Source organism: Trichoplusia ni, chromosome 1 (assembly GCF_003590095.1).
Source record: "Trichoplusia ni isolate ovarian cell line Hi5 chromosome 1, tn1, whole genome shotgun sequence".
Taxonomy (NCBI): domain Eukaryota; kingdom Metazoa; phylum Arthropoda; class Insecta; order Lepidoptera; family Noctuidae; genus Trichoplusia; species Trichoplusia ni.
Window position 1 is genome coordinate 18,861,532 of NC_039478.1, and position 24,787 is coordinate 18,886,318.

General features: G+C 33.2%; 1 protein-coding gene across 1 annotated transcript in view; it reads right to left on the minus strand.

Annotated features, from left to right (window-relative positions):
* Positions 1-378: 378 nt before the first annotated feature.
* The window catches only part of LOC113497973 (protein embryonic gonad-like), a 54,327-nt gene continuing 29,918 nt past the window's right edge, over positions 379-24,787 (minus strand). Inside the window, exon 2 of the mRNA XM_026877834.1 lies at positions 379-1,933. Coding sequence (XP_026733635.1) covers positions 1,013-1,933 — 921 coding nt within the window. The 3' untranslated portion in view covers positions 379-1,012. The remainder of the gene's footprint in view (positions 1,934-24,787) is intronic.

Below are 24,787 nucleotides of genomic sequence, written 5' to 3' on the forward strand. Positions count from 1 at the left end.
AGTATTTAAAACATCTTATCATTTTATATTCCCTTACATATTTACAAGAATGTGGATTAATTGGAAACGCATTGCTCATTGTTTTCTTCATGGTACCATAACGATTAATAAGGAATTTTATTGAGCTTTTAATTAAATTAACTTCTACAAATGTTCCATCAAAAATATTAAGTGATTCTTACTTTAAAAGGCACATTTGAATGAGCTAGTAAAGGCACCAGAATAAATACAAAACTGGAATGTAATCAGCATTGGAATGTTTCAATGTATTAAAAATCTTCAACAAAATAAAAATAACAAAATAATAACACAAGCATATCAAAATTAAAATTACACTAAAATTAAAAACTAAAAACCTTATTAAGTACTTAGAAAAAAATTAAAAAAATGACTCAATACAAACTGGCCTACGTGCTAAGGAAATAAATACTTAATTATAAGTATATAAAACAAAACTAAATTTTTACAAGACTCTTATATTTGTACATTAAATTTTGAGCTTCATTTTAACTGGCCTTCAATCCCATTATAATTAAATTAACTAAAATTGGTAAAACATACACTGGCACTTTTGTAGAGGCTGTGTTTTGACATAGCTTTATACTGAGCAAAACATATAAGAAAATAAAAATTAGTATTAAAAAAAATGGAATCAGAAGAAGGAAATAATTTTTAATTTGGCACTTTAATGTTAGCTATGTCTTGAACACAAAATGGAAATAACAATGTTCTCACCTTTGACCAGGTTAGAAATATAGATATAATAACAATGTCATTCCTCTCATTTTCTGTACTTTGCTTTACTACTTACAAACTATAAGTCCATGACTTGAATTAAAAACTAAATAAACACTAATCGTACATGGTAAATAAGATCAGGTAATCAAGAAGAAAGGAATGTAATCAGCTAAATACTGTATGGCGTGAAGGAGTATTAACAAGAACACTAAAATATTATTTACAGATAAGAGAAACCATGGCTGTACGGAATTGTACAAAATATTCTAGATTTTCAACCAGTCATAGGCACCTCTTCAGTCCGTTTGGGGACAAGCGAGAGATCTAAAGGATTCTTCATCATTTCTTTAGTGTTGTCTTCGCTCAAATCAATCGACAGTTCAGGTTCTGAATCGCTACCTTCATCGTTCTTCGGACTTCTAAATATCATGGCAGTTGACTTAATGGATAGGTCTATAGGCTGGTCCTGGTCGATGGCTACGCCGGCGACAGCTGGTGAATGGAGAAGCAAGTCTCCACCGTTACGGTTCTGCCAGGTCGTAAGCCCAGGCGGAGCTGATCTCATGGACTGCAGAGGAGTCGGTAAGTATGGCACACTTCTTGGAGAAAAGCTTGGCGGCACTGATACAGTCCCGAAAGGCGATGGCGGCATCGTAGGTTTCCGTTTTCGGTCTTTGCTTTGATTTCTCATCGCCTGTAACCGTACGTCTTTATCGCTGCAAGGAGAAGACGCCGGTCTGAAAATGCTCAGCCCGCTAGTGCTTCGTGAGCTATTATCGTCCTCAGGATCAGCTGATGATGCCCCTGAGTCCGATGGAGACACACTTTGCCGCGTCACATCTTCAGTGAAGTGATTCTTTTCAGAGTTCTTGTAATATTCTGCTAGGGCTGCCGCCGGGAGGAGGTTGGTCGGCAGGAATGATGGGTTCATGGACGAGTTAAAGTTAGGCGGAGATTTATTGGTCTGCATATGCTGGATGTGCTGTTGTTGCTGCTCTTGGAGGAGGCAGTGGATCTTGAACCAGTTCGATCGTCGTCCGTATCTTGAGCCTGACTTCGACATGCCCACTAGTAGACATTTCCGTAGCCTGCAGGCTTTGCAAGCCGTTCTATTCTTCTTATTGATGACACACTCCCCGTTGTTCTTGCACTCCGATATCGATGACAGGTTGTTGTACGTCCGCCCGAAAAACGACTGTAACAAAAGAAAACATAATTTTAATTAAAGAAACTCGTTAAGATCCGATTGATAAGGATATATGGGAATATGATATATTCAAGAAATGGAAATTAAAAAGGTTCAATTTTCTGGAGAAACGACCGCGCCAATTTTGGAGTACACGGCGGCATTAATTTAGTTTAAAATATCGACAGACTTCCGTCGGCATCGCATAAGAAACAACAATTTATAAGCGATACAGTTAAAACGAATCATCCGTTGCCCATTCAATTCGGTTCGTCCCTGCACGGAATTAAAAATTACATTTTTCAAAAAGTCATCATAAAGAGCAATGCGAGGCGTATTAAAATCTGGGTCAACACGAATAAGGTCGTATCTCACACTTAATATTACAGAAGTGAGCATCGCTACGGGTATGTTGCGTCCTGCGACGTAAGTAATGGGGGTCTTTTGCGAATTTTTCGTGAATAAATTTGGAAGTTACCCCGCTGGGAGCGGTTTCGGGTCTCTTCTTACTCAATTAAACTCGTACAAAAGCGTAAAATATGTGATTGTGCTACGGTTTCACTCTGGGCCGCCGTGTGGTCGGTGCACTTTCAGCAGTAAATAACGATGTGCCTCATTATTTTGGATTATAACAATATTTTCGATTGCAATATGCGTTTATTGGTACACATATTGTTTGCACGCGGCTGTAAGAATTTGAATTTTAATATAAAAATTAACTTTCTAATTAGGATCAGTCGAAATTATGGGTTTTAATTAAAAGCAGTGTAAAAATATGTGTAGTCCTGTAAAGATTTCATCTGAGCAAAATTTAAGGAAGTATTTAAATGCGTGCTTGATATAATAAGAAGCAAGGTCGCAACAAATTACAATAATCAAGATATCATAGAAACTGTAACGAGACATTTTCGACACCCAAAGATAGGCATTTATGGCTAGCGGAACCGGTATTCTCGAAATTATTCGTACACTAAAGGACGAGTTAAGACTGTAGACACGTATTCCAACTACGCAGAAAAGTTTTATAATGTACGTTTAAGCAGTAGCATTGTTAGTCACGGTCGTGCACTGTGCCCTCTGTGACTTGGCCGGGAGGCTAGCGAGTAAATTGAGGTAATTTCGCGAACGCTATGTATGTGAGTCACTAGATTAGAAATTTCAGATAAGTCCGTCTTCCTTATGGGCTAGCCGCGTTACAGATAGTGTTCTCTAATTGAGCCTCGTTGCGTACCGTACGTGATGCGATTTCGTTCTGGGTTATTATATAAAATAATCGTGCAATAATGGGCACTGTCCATTTTCCACAAAAAGAGAAATATTTGAAGCTTTTCTTGAAAATTCTTTTGAGTATTTTGTAACAAAAGTCATCGAAAGTTTTATAATAAACATTGTGTTTGTATAAGCTGGTAAAATATTCTCAACAACAATAATCACCATTTTGAAATGTCGATAGAGAATGTCGAAGCCCACACATCGCTTATAAATTCAAAGTGATCGTAATACTGAGTAGTGGCGCCATCTGTCACATTATTCATGAGCTACTAGAGCGATTTACATAATAATACAAAGTTATATCATCGATCGAGAATCGATTGGGACCGCTTGTATTTCAGCGCAACCCATAAAATTTGACGACTTGATTTGCGCTGATAACACATTGTTTGCGCTAAAGTTTTGGTCACAAATCTCACAAACATTTCATATCTATTAAAACTTGGAGAAATAAATAGTAAAGTGAGCTGGTTATTTCGAAATTTGCAAATACCTTTATGAGGATACGAGTCATTAATTAAAGTGATGGGAAAGGTTATCTATAGCCCTTAAACGGTGCATTAAAACGTGTAATTAAGCATTATAATGTCCGGCCGCCTCATGAATGTTAAACTACAATAAGATTGACATTAATAGTACACGAATATAATTTACGAGTGGCCACACACTCGTCATAATGCACGGAATACCACACGGTATGCAAATTGGTTGTAAAATCACCAAATTGAATAATCTTAGTGATTTATGTTCGATTACTGAGGTATTAAGTGTTGGCTGGACAACGGATTATTTAATGAGTTGCAACACATGACTGTTTGGTGTGAATGTTAAATTTTAAGAGCAATTTTATTTGTGGGTACTTGTAATTCGTGAACGATTTCGCAATGAAGCTTACGTGATTACCTAATCTGTGTTTTTGATTAGGCGGGGGAATCCTTATGGACAGTCTCCTCTTACTGCTTAAACCTAACCATAAGGCAACGTCTCCCGCGTTCGAGAGATCGATAGATGCTTGCCAATAAATCGCCATACTTGAATCTAAACAGCTTTCCTTCCAAAATTACCCAATTTCAGAAATAATTTGTCGATCGCAATGTTTATAGATCAGTAAAAATCTTTTAAAAGGACATCATTATGTTTTTAGTCAATATACCAGCAGCAGTTTCACATCAAAATTACCTTTAACCATCATCCCTATAACTTTGTGTATTATTATGAATAAACCGAAAAAAAAACACCCAGAACTACTCATTAAAATTGTAAAACACGAATATAAAAACAACAATTATAGAAGCTTGGTTATTTTGATGACACAAAAATGGATGCAGTCAGGTCTTAAAATAGTGCGAGACCTTGACACATAGATTATCTGGGCGTTGAAGTAGCCAAACAGGAAATGTCAGCGAAATCAAGTTATTGTAATTAATATGATGAGTAAAAGTGGTATGCTAAACATTTAAAGGTGTATTTATATCCTTCGTACACGTTAACCAGTTCAACGTCTTATGAGACTTTGAGTATTGATAGTGGTGAAATAATATGTCTATTTCGATGCTATTTTAGTGATGTGGGCAGTTAGTTTGCTCAATTATTGATTTTTTAGACACACACTGTAAGTGAAAATGAGATACAAAGAGTAGGTATTTGTCTCATGCACTTCTTCAACTACTGTGGATTTATAGAAGACTAGCTTTTACCCGCAACTTCGTCCGCGTGGTTAGAAGATATAAGTTATGATTTATACTTGTCCACATTTTCCATTGTATCTTCGCTCCTATAAGTCGCAGCGTGATGGTTTATAGCCTAAAGCCTTCCTCGATGAATGGTCTATTCAACGCAAAAAGAATTTTTCAATTAGGACCAGTAGTTCTTGAGATTAGCGCGTTCAAACAAACTCTTCAGCTTTATATATTAGTATAGAAATAGAATATAGGTATAGATATAGATTATAGATTATAGATAAATCCAGATATCTTCCATTATCGTCTATTTATAGAAGTTAAATCCACATAGACACTATAATTATAGAAGCAGCGTTGGATGCAAGAATTGAGGTACTACCGTTGTAGTTTAATAGTACATAATAAGTAAGGAATGTGAGTACAAATGCAGACCAGAAATTATTTAACAGCGCAAACACTAGATCAAAACTATTTCGAATAATAGTATATATTATAGCGGTAGGTATTCAATAAAAATAAAAAACATAAAAGTCATCTAATGTAACCTAACCTAACCTATGAACGTCTATTACGACACACTGGCACCTGCTAACTTAATAGAATGATCTTAAATGTAATTAAAAAAAATACACACATCCTAACTTAGAATATAATGTGAAAACACCTGTGAACATTATTACAAGAAAATATGGGCACAGAATAATATATGCGGTGCTTACAAAGCGCGTGTCTAATTAAAAATATTAGTCGATCGGTTTTCATAGAGCAAGTATAACAGAAGTTTCACAACACAATTTTAATTTGAAACACTCAGATGACTGTTAAATCTAAATTCCAAAATGTAATTTAAATAAATCAAGGAAAAGAAAGGATATTTATTTATTAGTTGTGTCGATAAATGGTTTTGAATTCGAACACTCACTTTAAGTGGAAAACTCAAGCTAAAAATTTTAACTATCTTTTGTAGTTCTGTATTTTCAAAGACAGGACAACTTTTAGTTTAACTTTTATTAAAACTTTAACTATAGCATTAGGTATTGCGATTACCGAACTGTTCAAGTCGCGACCCCGCCGTCATCTCAGCTCATGATTAAGATCCCTAGTTAGGTCCCAAACTAGTCAGGTAATCCCGATAAATAGCCGTGAGTACACAATTGTATAATTTAATAATGAATTATCCTTACAAATGTTACTATAAAAATATATTAAATACGTCTTATTAAATTTCCTGTGGATTTATACAAAGTGTTATTATTATTACTGTCCAATAACAAATTTGATTTCAAGTGTGTAACAAACTGGTATTTCTGTTCAACAATTCCACAGTAATTTTAATAAGTTCCTAGTTAGCCGTTTATTTACGATAGTGCGTTTGAACCATATCGGTTTAATCGATGAGGTGTATGGTTTTATGTTAACTATTCTCTCTAACAAATAGTCGGTACTTTGAATATATTGTTAATGAGCGCATTGCTACATATAAATGAGAGTTAAGATGACAATCTAAGTGTGCTTTTATTGTAATTTGCTGTACAGAAAATTGTATTAAAAAAAAGAATTTTCTCTACTTGGTGTGTATGGTATATTTTCAGACGGTTTTTTTTTTAATTATGGAAGCAGTCTCAAGCCTATTAGCATAAGTTCTTTTCTTAATAGGTACTTGGTAGGCGAATTAGTATGGAACATATAAAATGGATCGACAAATTCTATTAATAAGGTTTTGAATAAGATTTAAGATAAAAATATAGGAACACTAATTAGTTTCGTCGTCATAAGACAAAATCCAGATAAAAAATTGATAACCAGACTCGAGACATTGAATAGAGATGTAGGCCGTAGGTTGAATAAAAACTCTTTTAAAAGAAAATTTGCCATCTATCGTTCAAGGCATTGCCACGTTGTTAAAACTCGATGTTTTTATCATTAAAGTTTCAGTTTTACCACTTGGGATCAGAACCGTAAGACAAAATAATATTCATCAAGATATACCAAATCATTGCGTTTTAACACCAACCCACAGTACTATTAACACTACAATCTTTTCCGATCCAAAAACCAAAAGCATTCACACGAAAAGGCACATTTATTGCGGTTTACAACGTCAACAATACATTCAAAACCAAGATAAACGATAGTAACGTAAAAGCCTCATATATAAAACTATCACAATGCAAATCTACTAAATGACAAATGTATGAAGAATTTTGGTACTTGCGTGGGCGAACCTTGAAGTTCCCACGGCCTTTGAATAAACAACTACTTTCCTATATCACAAAGCTGTGCTGAGTCCTCTCTTTCTAAGATTACGAGATTTATTTATTCTCAAATTATAATATTTTACGAAGATTTATTCGGATTAGTCATGCCGTTAATCATATGAATTAGTGGTTGATATTTGATCTCAATATGCTTGCAGGTGTCTTTTTATTTGAGGTTGTTTTCATCTGAATGAGATTGAAGAGAATTAGGAAGATAGTCTAGTTTTATTTTATAGTGACTACTTATCTGACTGAAGAATGCCTCTTACATTTATGCCTAGGATTTTAAGAAAAAATCATTGTCTTATTTGAGTTTAACAGTTCATAAAATCTATCATGGGGTATTGAATTGAAGACTGACTTTAATAGAGTTTTATGGAAGGACAGGACTACAGAAAGAGCGTCGCTATTAAAACTGTAAACTATTTCGTAACGGGAATGAAACAAAAGAATATACATACCCAGGTATGCATTAAATGTGAAATAAGAAAAGGTTTATTTAAATATTACGATTTTCAAAACGTGTGATCTATATACCCATAACACACACCACATTATTACACCCAGTGTTCATATTTTGCGCACTTAACCCTCCAACGCTTGTGCGGTCACATTAAGTATTGTGTTTCAAAATGACGTGTTTTGACCCCAAAAATTGTGTAACACTGTGGTTTTAAATGTGATTCATGTTTTTGCCCTAGCTATTCTCGGAAATAACCGAAATAATAATGAAAAGTTATTTGTTACTGTCAATTTTATCTTTATAAATGTTTGACGATTTTCCTTTGATAATTAAATAAAATAAATCTAGGTCTAGCTATGGAATACTTCTGGAAGAATATTATTTCATATATTAATAAAACAAAAATATGTAGAACTTAAGTAGTGATAATAATCATTTAAATAGCCTTCGAAATCGAGTTAAGTAGCTGTCAAAATAATCATAATATATTAATCATGGCCTACATAAGTTCCTGCTTGCTAAATGCAAGAACATAAACTAAAATGAATAATATTCTTATTGAATCGATAGCAATCTTAATTATCGATTATTATCGATGCCAATAATTATTATTACTGACAAATAAATCATTGATTGAAATATCGAATCGATTGGTGCAGTAGTCGGATTGGATTGTTGACCTATTGGATGAAGAATCGATATTCTTACGAGATGAATCTGACTGATGCGTCCTCGACACTGGTGACGTCATATTTGTTGAAAAAAAAAGCCATATTGTAAAGTATTTGTAAAAGATATCTTCATTAAAAATATCGACAATATTTATCATAAGTATGCCACAAGTCAACTCGATAATTTAAGAAAAAAAAATGAGTTTAACCTCACAACAATATCGATACTTCAACAAAACAAGACAAATAACAGTTCCACCGTATTCGGACACTAGGCCATCATTTATTGAGTAGTATCTCACCATGGCGTCTTCAACACCGAACTTTCCATACATTGCGGCTTACTTTTTATCACACATAATTAATGGCTGTAAATTTCGACAGTCGGCCTATAAACCTTATCAATATTCGGAACAAAAATGGCGTTAGTCATAAATCTTAGGTTTGTTGTGAAGATATCGGGCTTGAGCGACCGTAGACAATAGTTCACGATCGATAATGACCGATCGGTGGCAAGTGCCATGGTCACTCGTGTTCTCACGGCATAATAGTGGTCGCTCAGACCGAAGGCCGCGACTGAGGGTTGGGCGAGTAGCGGATTACTGTAAAAAGAATCTTTGTTCCTTGTGTGAGAACGTTTAATGGAGATTTAATGCCCTTTCTGAAAATATTTGTACCATTTTTTTATTATTAAATCAGGTAAGAAATTAGAAAATTAGATAATAGTTATTGTTGTTAACAATACTTAATAAAAAAGTTATAAATACTGCAGAGAAAATGATTATGTTTATCTCTAATTCCATATCGAAATATTGGAACTCTTTTATCAAATTTAATACCTATTTCTGGCAGAATAGACGTTCACATTTTTAACACCTTTACTACAACTAACACGATTACACAAATCGCTACCCGCTCCGCTCATCACTAAGTTCCAAGCTCACCAAACGAGCGATCCACGCCGCGGGCGATGCGTGCATTTGGTAGCAACGGCGCATCACTGATCGCGCCGACCTATATCCAGCAAATAACGTGGATTATGTAATTATTGTCTCTACTTTGTAGTCTCATCGTTACAATAGTTTTTGTTTTTGAAATAGATGATTTTTTGTGTGTCTTGTTATGAGCCTGAGTTTTTTGTGTTACTGTAAGTGAGAATCTGTTTGTAGTTTGTTTTATAAGGTGTAGGTGCGATACAGATGGTAGCAATTAATATTCCGAAGGATGCGTCGTTTGATAAAGAACTAATATATTTAATGATATTGTACTGTTCTGGTACAAAATGTGTTATTTTTAAGGATTTTATGTTTCGTCTAAACGGAAAAATGTTACTTAATAAAGGTCCTTGTCCTTGTCTTAACAACCGTGATAGTTGAAATTTTCTCAGTCACAAAACAATGTATTTTTGCCGCGAGTTAGTTTTCTTGGCCGAAATCTAAATGTGTTTTGACTCTTAAAATCAAACTCTCACCTTTAATGTATCATTATTGAATTTTGTGTCGCGCAGCCAGATATATTTAAATCTAAAGTTAAACAAAAAACAGAGATCACAAACATTTTCCAACAGAGCTTCTAAACCTTTTTACAAAACAACACTTATTTATAATTGGTCAAATTAGCGGCATAATTTATAGTAAAACAGGTTGATATATCAAACAAAATAATGTTGAGCCCCAGAGCGATAAGGTTGACCCCAGCAGTGTCGGGTTGCGAAACCTGGGAGCGTCCTGACGCATGGCCCGCGATTTCTGCACACGATTACACATTAAACTTATTACACACTTACATAACTTAAAGATACGCATAAAGATATAGAATTTATATATTTTTAAGTTATATTCTGTAACTTGAGCGGATACGGTTGTGGATAATTTATAATTGGGACGCTCTATGACCGTAAGGTGTTGAATTCGATTACGGAGTCGGGTAATTTTTATTTAGCTTTAAGTTTATTTAGCTTGTGACATATCGGAACACTTTCAAAGGAAAAGTATTATATACAACTAAACTTTAATTTATTGTTTAACGAAACGAATATAGTATCTTGACATATAAATTTAATACAACAGCAGCTTTCCCCATCAAACAAATCGATTCGCTTATCTTAACACAAAGCATAACTCAATCACTTAAATTAGTCGAATAGGAAATTAAATATTCACGCATTTTCTTTAATATATTGGTCTATAAACAATCCGAAGGGTTTTGTTGCCCACGCGCATCCAAATGTGTATCGGAAAGAAATTTTGGTGTCTGACCTGCGCCTACGCATGCGACCTCCGTCTATGCAAAGCGTATGGCGTAACAATCTATGGTTGCCGATACATTTTACTTTAATACGAGTATTGACAATAAAAGTACGTTAACTCATTGTATAATGCTTGAGCATGTATCATTTATTTCATGTTTTAAAATAAATTGTGGAAATTTTTTGGTGATTTTGTGTGGAATTTATTTTTTTGAAGTATTTTGAAATTTTCAATAAAGTTTACAATGTATAAAAGTTTTGAACTTAAGGGCAGAGGTTTTATGAACAGATCTGAATGCATTATTTTAACTTTAGAATAGCTACTATCATCGGCCTAGCCTTTTCCCAACTATGTTGGGGTCGACTACCAGTCCAACCGGTTTCAGCTAAGTACCAGTGTTTACAAGGAGCGACTGCCTATCTGACCTCCTCAACCCAGTTATCTGGGCAACACGACACCCCTTGGTTAGATTGGCTGTTAGACTTTTCAAGCTTCTGACTACCGGTAACGACTGTCAAAGATGTAGGAATAACAGCCGGGACCCACAATTTAACGTGCCTTCCGAAACACGGTGGAACTCGCTATGCCAAAGATGGTCACCCATCTACGAACCAACCGCGTCAAGCATAGCTTAACCTGTGATCGAATCACTTATGCGGTTATAGCTTAGCCACGAGCTCCTCTAGTAGAATAGCTACTACTATATTTTAATTTTCGTTTACTCCGTTAACTACTGCTTAGTAAATAAAATACTTTCTTACACTGTCCTATGTCAAGACCAATTTTGTAAAAGAATATCTGAATACCTAATACTCGGAAACGTTTACCTGTAAACGCTTCAAATGACATAAATAACACACACAAAGAAAGTCACTAAAACTTAAACATTATCGCAACCATAAGGTACAATAAGATATTATTGGCAACCCTAAAATCGGCAATATTTTATACAAACGCGCGTCACATCCCAGTAAAATGATGATATTTCTGTATTTTTTTTTATATTGCAGTTGTTTATTTTAATTAAAATTGATTAACTTTGGATTGGCTATTGACAGGTTGTAATTAAGTGGTATGTTGTCGCGTAGATTATGTTACTTATAAAATGCTTGAACTATGGCGACGGCGTGCTATGAAAATGCGTTATTGACACGCAACAGGAAAAATGATAAATATGACGGGTGAAGTAATAAAATGTTGGAGGAAAGTTTATGTATTATAATAAAAGATGTTAAATGGCAGACAAGACAACTTAAATGAAATTATTATAAACTTAACAAAAAGATGAAATGGTAGTTTGTGATTTAAAATATTATAAGAATCGTAGTATTACGAGTAATTGTTCTTTTAAACAGATTAGAAACGAATCATTTTAATTACTCCAAGTTATTAAAGCACTGGAAAGCGTGAAAACTTCAGTTACGTACATATCTATGCTAAAAAAGCAATAAGGATTTTCATTTAAGTGAAAAACAAATAATTGACATTAACGCTGAACGTATCGCTCAAATTTATTAAAACAACAAGTATAGTCTTAACACTTGTAAACAAGAATGTCATTTCAATACATTTGACTCAATTGGGATGATGACTTTTTTATTGCAGTGTCCGTCTTGTAGTTTTTTGTATAATAATGGATACGTATTTTATAATTTGTCCCGCAAACATAAAATGTCAAAATTACAGTGAATGAAACTTACGAGTGACGTCACGATTGAGTTTAAATTTTACCATATCGTTACGTCACAAGCCCCCTCTCCTAAACTTTAAAGCAGTTAATCTTTGTCAATTCTACTTTTTCTGAAAAAGGAAAAATACGTGTCTCATACTTTTCAATTATCTAACTGAGGGACTAATGAGTTTTTTTCTCTTTATACCCAGTCATCATCCCTATTAGCTAACATTTGTAAAACTGTGACCTGTCATTACCATTTTCCCAGTTATAGGGAATGTCAGGGCAGTCAAAATCTACGGTTTATAAATTGACTACCTACTCAAGTTTAACATTCCTTCGCCGATACGGTTTCGTCAACGAATTTTAAATTTGAAATAAAGCGTAACATTTAAACTAGTTTTCATATTTTCTTGGAAATAGAAAGTTATCGCTCTTAATGTGGGTGACGTATTTCTGCATGATCTTAATATTATAAATAAGGCTTATTGAGCGGATGTAGTGCAATAAGTCTTCCGGTTATATCGTCAAATTATAATTTGCAATATTTAGTGGGTTTAAAACCGTCATGAAATGTGGTTATATAATATACTAAATAATATTATAAATAATAAATAAAATTATTTCTCTTACAATCATGATAAAAAGGTTCATTGAAAAAATATCTATTGGCCAACGCTTAATTGGGATATGAGTAAACACAAATTGAAATTCAATCAAATAAAATATCTACTCAAAATTTAATTCATTCTATTCTACTAACTAAATTAAAGAAAATTAAAAATTAAACGTCATGAAGATATTTCAAATGTTTACAAGAAGTCAACAAAAAAAAAGTTTCATCACTTTCCATACTTAATTATAAACCTAGTCATTTACGTAAAGGAATAAATTCACTACATCTGTAACGTTTGACTCATAGATCTCGGAACTAAATGATCTACATATTCGTACATTTGCAGAAACACCCAGAATCACATTTTACAAGTATTTTTCCTCAAGATTTGATGAGATCAGATCATAGGCGTTTCCTTGAAATGTGATACTATTTAAAAGCTGAGTAATGGTCTATGTGGGTTACTAATCACGCGTTAATTTTTATGCGTATTTTTAGTTTTATCCTTCTTTTTATTTGTAATATCTTGGAAATTATTAGAAATAAGAGTGTTATCAATGAATTATGGTTTTAGGTGAGTATATAATGTGTTTTGAGTAGTGGGAGAACGTTCTGTTTAATTATTTTTTCCTGGTCATTATTTTTGTTGATCTTTACTCTTCCTTTTTTAATGACTTTGATGTTATTGCAGATTCAATACTAATTTCTCATTTCATTGTTTGTTTTTAAGATTCTGAAATTTAAGAAAAACCATATTTTCGACTATCATGAGTTTCAAGTCCAAAAATATGTAATTCTTTGTACTTACGTTAATTTTGAAAATTTTTTATCTAAAAAAATAATGTTTGTATAATGTTCTATGGCTCAGGCTTATGAATAGCATATGACATGCCATGTCATAATACGAAAGATCTAGTAAAAGAATAAATAAAATGGTCTAAATTACCATAGAGCTAAATATAAAAGACAAAGTATGAGTCACACTGTTAACGGTCAGGTTTAGAAAATAAATAATTGATATATAGACGAACAATATAGGTTACTTTATAGAGCCCCTTTTTTGTTATTTTATTATATAATACTCATAGAAATCTAAATAATAAGGTAATATTTAGATTTCTATGATAATAATTTATTTTTTCTCCTTTGCTTGTCTAAAAATTGTAATCGATAATAGTAAAGTAACAGTTTTTCTATCTATCTGTGCCTCTATGGCAGTACTTAGCGGAGAAAATTGCATGTTTATGGTATGTATATAATTATTATAGTTTATAATTCTGTGTTAATCAGTAAAAACGATCATAAATATGTATTAACCCTGTAGATTACAAGGGTTAATACTTGTCAATACTTCTAGATGTTGCCATAAAACTAGAAATCTTAATAAAATGATTCGTTCCAAGGATTATATCATTCTAAACGCACAAACATGAAGTAAAACAACGTTTTATATAGCAAATGATACAGATTAAAAACCCGATTGAAAACAGTGATAAAAATATAAATTATGTATAAACCCACATATAGACTAATTTTACTGTATTTAATTAATTGAAAAGATATTTCGATCATTCTGTCTAGACTTTCTTGTTATGTCTGAGGATTAAGTTTATTAACTTTAATCTGAGATAAGATAAAATCTGTTTTTTCTTAGAGTATTCCGTAGCCAAAGTAGGTTGTAAACGTTTCTATAATAATATTGTAAACGGAGAGACAGCGTGCTGCTGGGGAGTTTGTTCCGCCATTTCATCTCTCACAGCAAAAGCACTTAGGAAGCGGTGGAGGGTGGGCGAAACTGGGTGCTGTCCAATGTAATTTGACCTTCAAAAAGTGCTACTAAGTAGCAAAATTTGAGTAAATGGCTTTTGGTTTGGATTTTGAAAAGGAACTCCAGTCCATCGGTCATCAAGCAGTATCTAATAATATTGAGCCAATGAAATAAGTGCAGTATATTTTAGAACCAAAACTAAGATTAACGGTGTATAGCCGCACCTATTAAGTTTTAGTGCACATAGCATTCCACTAGGCAGTGATAAGACCCAATAAATATATCACCAAGCTTCACCCCGCCACTAAATCTCCACAATACGGCACCAAACGTACCGGTCTAACAATAAAAAATGACCACCTTAAGTGACGGTTACGAAATCAGAGATGGACTCGAGTTAGGAGAAAGTGGCGTTTTTTTGAAAGAGTACTCTGTTATTTTGGTTAAGTTTCTATAATTATTTATTAGGAATTCGAATTTATCGCTTTGAAAATAAAATCAGAGTTCTTTTATTTCTTTGTAACTAAATTGTAAATGATGAAAATCATAAAGTATATCTTGCAATTGGTTTAAGTTCCTCGGGACTTAAATCAATTGCAAGATATACATATTGCAAGATATTTTTTCAAAACTCACATTGCAGCAATGTTTTTGTCATATAAGCCTATTATTTAACTAAACAAATACATAATTCATGCAACAAGCTATTAACTTGATCTCCTTATATCATATAAAAAAAACATTATCCAAATTGATAACAGTCTAAGTCAAATCCAAACCGCTACCGCTCATACCGCGAACCGCAATCTAACAGGTATTTTATCGACTCGTGCGCACTGGGTGATAAAAAAGCATATAAATATAAACGCTAGAGGTATAAAGGAGGTGAATTAATTAACAGAATTTTGATGGCGCTGACGTAGCATTTCACTGGCATACGACAAATTCTTTACGACTGAATCGCTGTTTGAATAAAGAGGTCCAAATTAGATGAAACTATTTTGTTTGATTTGTGTTCTTGTTTGGAGATGCGTGTAGATTCGAATCTGTCTTCAATCTACATGGTTCTGTTTTCTAAGAACATTCGATGGTTTTTGAATTTTAAATTTTTAAAGTTTACTAACAGTTTTTTGTTTGGCCTTATCTGTTTTTCCATTTCTGTTTGATTCGATCTGCTGAGAATTTTCTACAAGTTGACATTGATTTTGAAGAAGGTATATTATAGAAGACACAACTTCATTTCCATAGTAAGTTGGACATACGTCTTTTGGCTTATGAACCTTCCAAAATTAAGATCTGAAACTGGCAATATTGTCCGTTTAGTTAAATGATTTTTGAACAATTAACGTTCCTAGAAAGTGCTCAGAATTCTTGGTGAATAATGATAAGAGACAAACGAAATTTAATTTCCAAACACTTGAGCATTTTCTATCGACGACAACTATTTTAGAAATGTCACTGTGCAACTTTGTGTTGATCGAATCGTACAAGAAAAGACCTATCATAAGACTATAAAACCTCATTCTCATACTGCATACTAAAACAGTAGTGCAAACAAGCGATTTCCTGCCATTACAAACAAGCTACCAAAAGCCACTAAATTTCGAAAGTGACACTAATTACATTTCTAATTAAGTGTCTTAACACGTGTAACATTAAGCGGTCCACACCCACACATATTGTCCATTCAAACTTACATTCATTATATTTATAGATGTTTATTCTATCCAACATGTCAGTCATAAACAGATAGATTTCGTCAAATACAATAAAACCTGTATTTTATAAATGAACATGGAGCTTTTGAATGGGAACCACACCTGTATTTCACACTATACTACCAAAATCTCGTTTGGCTAAGTTCAGCGGAGGTCATGTTTCATCAAGTTTTCTCACTTTGGTGTTAGAATTAGTCATCTTTGATGCACTAGATAAGAAATGACGTCATGAACAAATTTCTCAATCTCACGTCTGTCTTTTTAATTTTTGGAATCCCCTAGACTTTACTTAAGCGGAAAGCTCTAACCTTTGTGTATGAACAATAGGGATGATGACAATTTTTTTTGCAGTGTCCGTTTTGTTATTTTATGTATAATAATGGATAGTTATTTTTTTAATTTGTCCCGCAAACATAAATTGACCAAATTACAGTGAATGAAACTTACGCGTGACGTCACGATTGAGTGTAAATTTTACTCTATCGTTATGTCACAAGCCCCCTCTCCTAAACTTTGAAGCAGTTAATCTTTGTCAATTCTAGTTTTTCTGAAAAAGGAAAAAATACGTGTCTCATACTTTTCAATTATCTAACTGAGGGACTAATGAGGTTTTTTCTTTTTATACCCAGTCATCATCCCTATTAACTACTGTTACAACTATCGTTGAAGCTTTAACAAATTGCAAATGAAAACCCTTGAAAAAAAAAATAACAATCAAATCTTAAAACAACAATCAAGAGGATGAATATAGTACAAGAAACAAGTAAATATGAAAACATGCTCTTTAATAAACCTCTCTCATCTAATGCAAGTATAATTTAAAAACATACACGAACAAAGCGATTCTAAAAGTTGCACTGACACCTTGAAAAACAATATCATACAATAACCAAACACTCTCATCCCATACAGATACGATTCTTTCAGAGCAAGAGGGTGAACACAGAACAGCATCTGAGCATCATCGCTATAAACAAGTGCGGTGCGCCCTGCAATGGGTAATCACAGCTATGAGCATACCATAAGTAAGGTGTTATCTTAATGTTAAGCTAGGCGGCCCACAGCGTGTGTGGGGATTGGTGATAGGCGGAGCGGGGAGCGGGTTTACTGTTAATCGGCTTGTGAGAAGCTGATGCTTTGGTGCTTTTAAGGATTATGTTTAAGCATTGCGTGTGAATGTTTGGTAATATAAAATTGTGTAACAAGTACGTGATCTAGCACGATACAGAAAAAGATTTGCAAAACTGCATCCATCAGAGCACTGATATTAATAGTAATGTGGTTACAGTTATTAAAACAACTAAGTCTTTAGAATCTTTGCATACGTATATTATTATACCCCGAAACTTGATTAAGGTCAAAAAAACCTGTCAAATATGAAACTGAAGAGCTAAATGTTACATCAAATCATTCTTTATCATCCTTAATTAATATCCCCGCTGCCGCTCATCGCTCCGCCCTTCATCATAAACATCAGTTACCTTTGACCGTTGCAGTGCGCTGTCTCACAAGTTAATGTCCGATATTCGAGGCCAGATAACAGCCATCGCCTGTTTCCGTCGAGATGTTTAATTAGATTAAACTAAGCTCTTCTTCGAGTTTTCTCCGTTTATTTTTAGTTGATTTCGCTGGTTTAGATTCGATGCTATCGTATGGATAAAATATTTTCAGTATGAGAACTATGTGACTAATTTTTTGAAAATTTATTTAAGATTGAGTGTTATTGTTTGAGTATATTGCTGTAGTATATTTAATTTTTTATTTGGTAGAATTATTATTATCTGTCGTGGTGGTCTTGTAGGTACTTTTTTGTACAAAAGAGGCACAGATTGTATCCCAAAGTAAGCGAAGTATCGATGCAGCTTTTACGAGTTTTTAAACTACCTTAAGATATTACTGAAAAACGGGGAAGGGAAAATTCATGGGGAAAACTGGATTCTAAATAATTAAATCTAAAATTGCCAAACGCATTGTGATCAATGCTCTTTCCTATATGGGTAGAGGCCTATGACCAGCAAAGAATATATAATATGTTATTTATTTTCAAGATTTATCGGTACTTAAACCAGCAAAACGATTAGTAGTTTTGAATATTATTTGTATTCTACATATATTTACCTATTTAATTTTAATGTCTCGGTCGCTACATTCAAAATTATTTATTTCATTTCAATAAACGATGTCAATACAAACTATACCATTTACATAACTCTCAATACATTAAAAATAAAATTTAATATGTTCCGAATAAAATAACAACGTTTTCATATAAAATTCACACGCGATGTTTTTGGATTTCAATCTATTAAAAAGCAATGAATTTTTATTTTCGACTAAAGGATGTTCTAAATTTGACCTAATGTTACAATAATTCATCCTAGTGGCAATAAATATAACAGTTGAGAATCACTTTTCGATTCGTTACGATTCAATATCAATCATATGACGGGTACAAAAAGAGCCACCGGGTATATTTTGCTGGCGAAGTCATAAGCGGTAGCGGGTAAAACGTGGAACAACAATTTTTAAACTGTTTATTGAAACATTCTAAGGCATAATGTTGCTGGTAAGCTGATGTTACCTAGAAACATTGACTGACAAATGTTAACATTCATGTAAAAAAAAGGTTTCATAATTGATTAGTATTAGCATTGAAATTGTCTGGACTTTAAAAGAGACTGTGACCCCTTGAGTTTGTTTCGACATTTCTTCTCAGGGTAGTCAGATAGGGTATGTCGACTCCAGCGTTCTCAAAAAAATAAGAAGACATGTAAAAGTGATGATATATCCTACTTACAGAATACTTACTGATTACAGATTTTATTTCATTACATTTCAGTTATTGCTACAAAAAAAAAGTAAAATAACCGAATTAAATTACCAATATTCACATTACAGGATAAAATAAAGAATTCAAGTGTATTTTAATCATCAGATGGTAAATTATGTTTCCTCCAAATAATTTTAAATTGGATAAGTCACATTATCTATATAATTTTTCACTCGCAACAAGTTATTGCCTTGCACCAAACATTCTCTCCCAAGTAATTGTTTCCACCAATCTCTGCCGCATATTAAAATATAAAACATTTATTATAATTTTCGGCTTGTCAGTTTGTCTATTGAAATGCGAGCGTCTCATCTTTAATTGGATAATATTACATCCGTCGTCATGGAAATAATGAAGAGCATTGTATATAAATTATATTTTTTTCTATTAGGTACGTAGATATTGAAATCTCAAATGATGTATGGTTTCATCAGGTTTTTAATTAAGTGTTATTACATAATAATTGCGTAACAGGAAAAGAAATTTGGCTACTTTTATGGCTGATATTCTTGGAAAAGATTTTTTTAATAAGGAAAAAAATAAATGGTAAGGAATAGCATTTCTTGAAATAGGAGTAAGTATAATATCAAGGAAATATTATTCCTTAAATTTCACATTAAATTATATTAAATACCAGCCTTTTTTAAGCTCTTGATAACCACGCAAGCTCACTATGGTCGGGGTTCTAATTCAAATTTTTGTAATATTTATGTAATTTTGTAATTCTCACGATGTTTTCCTGAACCATTGCCAGTCATCATCATCATCATCATCCATAGTTTTTGTTCTTTTCTCTCAATTTCTACGGTCCTGTAACAGCATCATACAGAGTCGAACCGAGGCCTTACTATGTCATCGACCCATCTTGCTTGTCAGTGATGCCTTACATTGGTTATTTGAGGCCTTGGGATCGAACTAGTACCTCGTGCATATAAATGCGTGTATAGAACCGCAATCCATAACTAGATGGGTAATCATTTTGATCCCGATTCTAATTGAATTATTTACTAGATCCACCTAAGCAATTGGTATTAAAATTAAGGCAGTGTTCTCAACAAAACCATTAAAGAAAACCCATCGAAATACATGTTCCTGTAACCCATCCTTTCCGCATTGATCGTAAATGTCGAATGAAGGAAATTAGGATTAGCAATGATTATGTGACCGCCAAAGGCTTTTTACGTCTTAATATAGACTATCCTAGGAACAATTGCATTTAGATTGAAGACAAAAAGTTCATTTCGAATAACCAATCCAATTATACGACATCAATTAACATTGTATGTTACAATTTGTAATATAATTAGACATATTTATATATGTAGCAAAAGCATTTGTGTGATAAGCAAATGCTTGTTCTGAGTCAGGATGTCTCTTGAGACTTAAATATTTCTGACACCCCTCGAACTAAAATTTCTAATTTAGTCAAATTACTAATCAAAGCAATTTCTTACGGATTATCGAGCAAAAAATATAGCAATGGATAAACGATGTATTAAAGAAACACCCACCCAAAAACTGTACTCCAAAAATTCGAGTTCATATTTAAATAGACCCCATTCTCACTTACCGATCGACATTAAGTTCTGACGTCACGTTATCGTCTACCAATCAATAACAATAAAAGCCGATACTCAATTGAGAGGAGAAAAAACAAGAAGCGACCGCTCGAGGCGCTATCCAGTAGCAACTTCTATTCGTTATTAAAATACTCAGATCGTAATCACACCGAGATACAAGAATGATAAATTGTTACGCGCAGACTGTTAGTGGCGGGAACACGACGTAGTTTTTGCATCTGTACTATGTATGTGGAATTTGTTTTCTATTTACTATGAGATCCGAGTCATAAATACTGTTCTTAGGTGAATTTGTGAAGAAATCTCTGGCATTTAAGAATTAAAAAAAAAATCCATCAAGAGATTTTTTTTAAGTATTGAATGTTTGATACAGCTTTTTGTTGTAAATAATAAAAAAAGTTAGCTCCAGACTAACCATTTCTTTTAAAGTAGAAGAAAAACAACAGGTTCGACAAAATTTTGACGGTATTCATTAAGCTTAGCAATGAAAAGAATCCTTAATTGAAATGAAACTACTTTTACGGATTTTATCGGGCACGGGCAGACCGTGATACCTGCAAAGGTATCGAAACGTCGCGGAACTAAAATCTAAAATTAAACTGCTTTAAAATCCGTAAAAGTAATTTCATTTCAATGTCTAACATTCGCGTAAACCTAAGAAACCACTAGAATATAATCTGTATAAAATCTGATGACAACGATTCCAGTGAAAAAAAAAACACCAAACCTTCTATCACAATTTACCAATTACATAGGATATCATAATCAGACCCCATGCCACCGTTCACAGTAAACTGCAACTCCACATAGCAATACTCATTTTTTGTCCTCCACCCGGCAGATGATCGCAAATCCATATCATTTACAAACAGATCGATCCATCTCATTCAACATAATGATAATTGTCAGTAGTGTTAATCATTTTGAAGGTTTGTTATTACTTTTTTCTATAGATATGAGTAGAAAGGATTTCTATTATTTGATTGAATTGATCTTTAGTTGAATTATTTGGTAGTTGATGTATCAGTTTTGTTTCGTGAGACTGTCTTCTGGGGAATTTCCTAGACTAGATTATATGGTTTTGAACGATTTATTTATAGATCTTTTATTAGTAATTTGTTACACCGTTAAACGATGTAGATACCTCCTGGAATTTAATCTAATGTTTGTTGACCTGATTCATATTTAGTATAACTTGACTTTAAGTTGACTACAATACTGATAAAGGTAACTTAAACTTTTAAATCAGTTTTTGAGTTAATGCATGTTATCTATCTGACTCAAAAAATACTTAAAGTTTGGCGAAAAACTCCGTCATCACCTTCCATCTTTAAAATAAAGCCTGTCCATCGCCTATAATGAAACCACGCTTCAGACACACAATTCTAAAAAAAAAACCTTTTAAATCGATCACTAAATCAGAAACCCGAAATTCAACCAACAAAAACAAAAAAAAAAAACATCAAACGTTTCATTTTAAAATAACAGTATAATACTTACAAAGTACTAGGCACCGATAATTGTCGGCTGCCATATAATACAGAGTAATTACACGATCATTAATGTGTTACTATAATTTAGTTTAATACGAGACTAATTGAGCTATCGTTACTCGATAGTCTGATCGACATGCGAACCAAATTTATTATGCTCTGTTTGGTCTGATTAAATACATGTTTTTTGTGTGGGATTTTGTTGGAATTTTGGTTTTAGGCGCGTGTTGCTTCATATCCTGTTGTGTTTTTATTTCAGGTTGTTTTACGGTTAAACCTCTGGAGAAGAAGTAAGACTGATATTAAAAAAAAAATCGTTTTTAGTTTTAAGTATTTAAGGTCATAAGGTCGATGTTCAAATATCTGTTTGTTTATTAAAACTTTTTTTTGTTTCAAAATACGACAATGTAATAAGAATAAACTATATTTTTTCTACTAGCAAAGCCTAAAGTTTCATTACTAGATTTTATAATTGTAGTCTACATTTTTCGTCTTCCCGATGACAAACCATTTTATGTTGACCCTCTACATACTAATGTCTCCCATTAATCCGAGGCACCCATCATTTCAGCAACGACACACTTGCTCCACAAAGTTTACGTAAGTACCAGCATTACAATACACTCAACAAAGAAATGACCTCTTCCAAAAATAAATTTAACTACCTAACAGACAAAATAATAAGGTACGACTGACCTATCACTTAAATCCACTTTAATGGACCCATATCACGTTAACACACACACACACACACATACACATACACATAACCATATAATTTAATAGTAAACAGAATAAATATAAAATCTAATTCAAATTAATAATGTGCATACAAAAAGCGGCTTAGCTATTGGTATCGTGAGAATCACAAGTGAAAGTGCTAACTATTTCTGCTATTTTATTATTACGATTGTCGGAGTGTTGAACAATAAAAACTGGTGCCTTACTCTCGAGTATCGGGTTCCGTACGTTTTATTGTTATTCATTTTTGTTACGATGTGATCGGTTTTTCTTCAATCGTTACCGTTTGAGTTTATGAGTGGTGTTAAGCTGTCGCTTCAAATATTTATAGAACGATTCTTTAAGTTAAGCTCTGTTATTATCTATAAAATCACGAAATGCACTTAATTCTTGGTTCATATAAATGTCCTCTAAAAGTTAATAAAAACTCGTACCAAAAACTAAAAGCAGTATTTACTTACTGCACTAAAACATTTTCGAAAATGAATAAAAGAAATATAGAATTAATTAACAGAACGAATCAGTCAAACTGATCTCCAAAAACATCACACGTAATGCAATATCCGTCAGCAATCAAAGATCATGATCATCACCAAGTAAGTGGTAATCAGCAACCGACAACCTGCCGCTAAAGGTGACAGAATAATGTTGCAGGTTGCGCAACCCGCTAATAAAAGGGCAATAATCACTTTTGACTCAAACATCGTTTTCAAAATATTGAGAAAACTCTTTATTTTTATGAAGCTAAACGTGATATTGTTACGTTTTGAAGTTTGCAGGTTAGATGGACACAACTGATTCCTGTAAAAAAACAGCATAGTAATTTTTCGGTAAAATTGAAAATCATAACCTCTGAAAATCCTAGAAAAAGTAAGAAATATGAATATATCTGTTTACACAACCCAAAAAATTCCCATATTCATATAATTGCGACGTCAATTCGTTCTTATAAAACAATTTACAAACAACAATTCAAAAATGGAATTCATTAGAACAGTATGCTAAAACAACATCGAAACTTGAATAAAATTCATAAATTAGTACTAATTATATCAAAAGATTTAGTGTTTATTATAATTTAATGTACCGTATTACATTTCACTTAATTGGTATCAGAATCTAGCTTTAAAAGTGATCGTCTTCCCTTAGCGCACACATGCAAGGTGTGTACGGACGCGGTGACCTCACGCACACAGCGGCGTCTTCACCTGCAGCGCTCCACTCGTGCGCACTGTCGCACGTTAGGTAGAGGATACACTCAGAGCAGAAGATTAGTTTTATTTCTATTTTTTGTGTCAAATGTAAGAGTTCCAAAGGTCAAGACAAAAAAAAAGATTTAAAGTAATAAATTATGTCCGTATTTTTATGATGTTTATTATAATGAAATATTATGACCAAAATGTTCAACCATAAAAAATATGATTTTGCCTACTGCCACCCAAAAGATATACCACACACAAATTAAATGCAAAGCAATAAAAACAATAAAATTCCTCAGTGTATCAACGATCTAAGCTAAACTCTGACATTTCACTCACACACGCACACAGCGGAGCGAGTATCGCAACACATCACCTGTCGACTCGACCGCGACCTCCCAACCAGCCAGTACGTTATTAATATTGGTCAATACACTCACACTCACAAACTAAAATATTCAAATAACCAACCGTATGCGTCTAATCACAGAATTCAAATTCGAACGCAACGGATGTCCATTCAGTATGATTCTTAACGCACACATGAGTACTAAAGGTGTTGGTTGCGCATGTGTGCACGAGACATCGCTTTTGAATGGATACAGTTAAAGCTGGGGTTGTTTTGAGCTTTATGCTTGTGGGTTAAGGTTG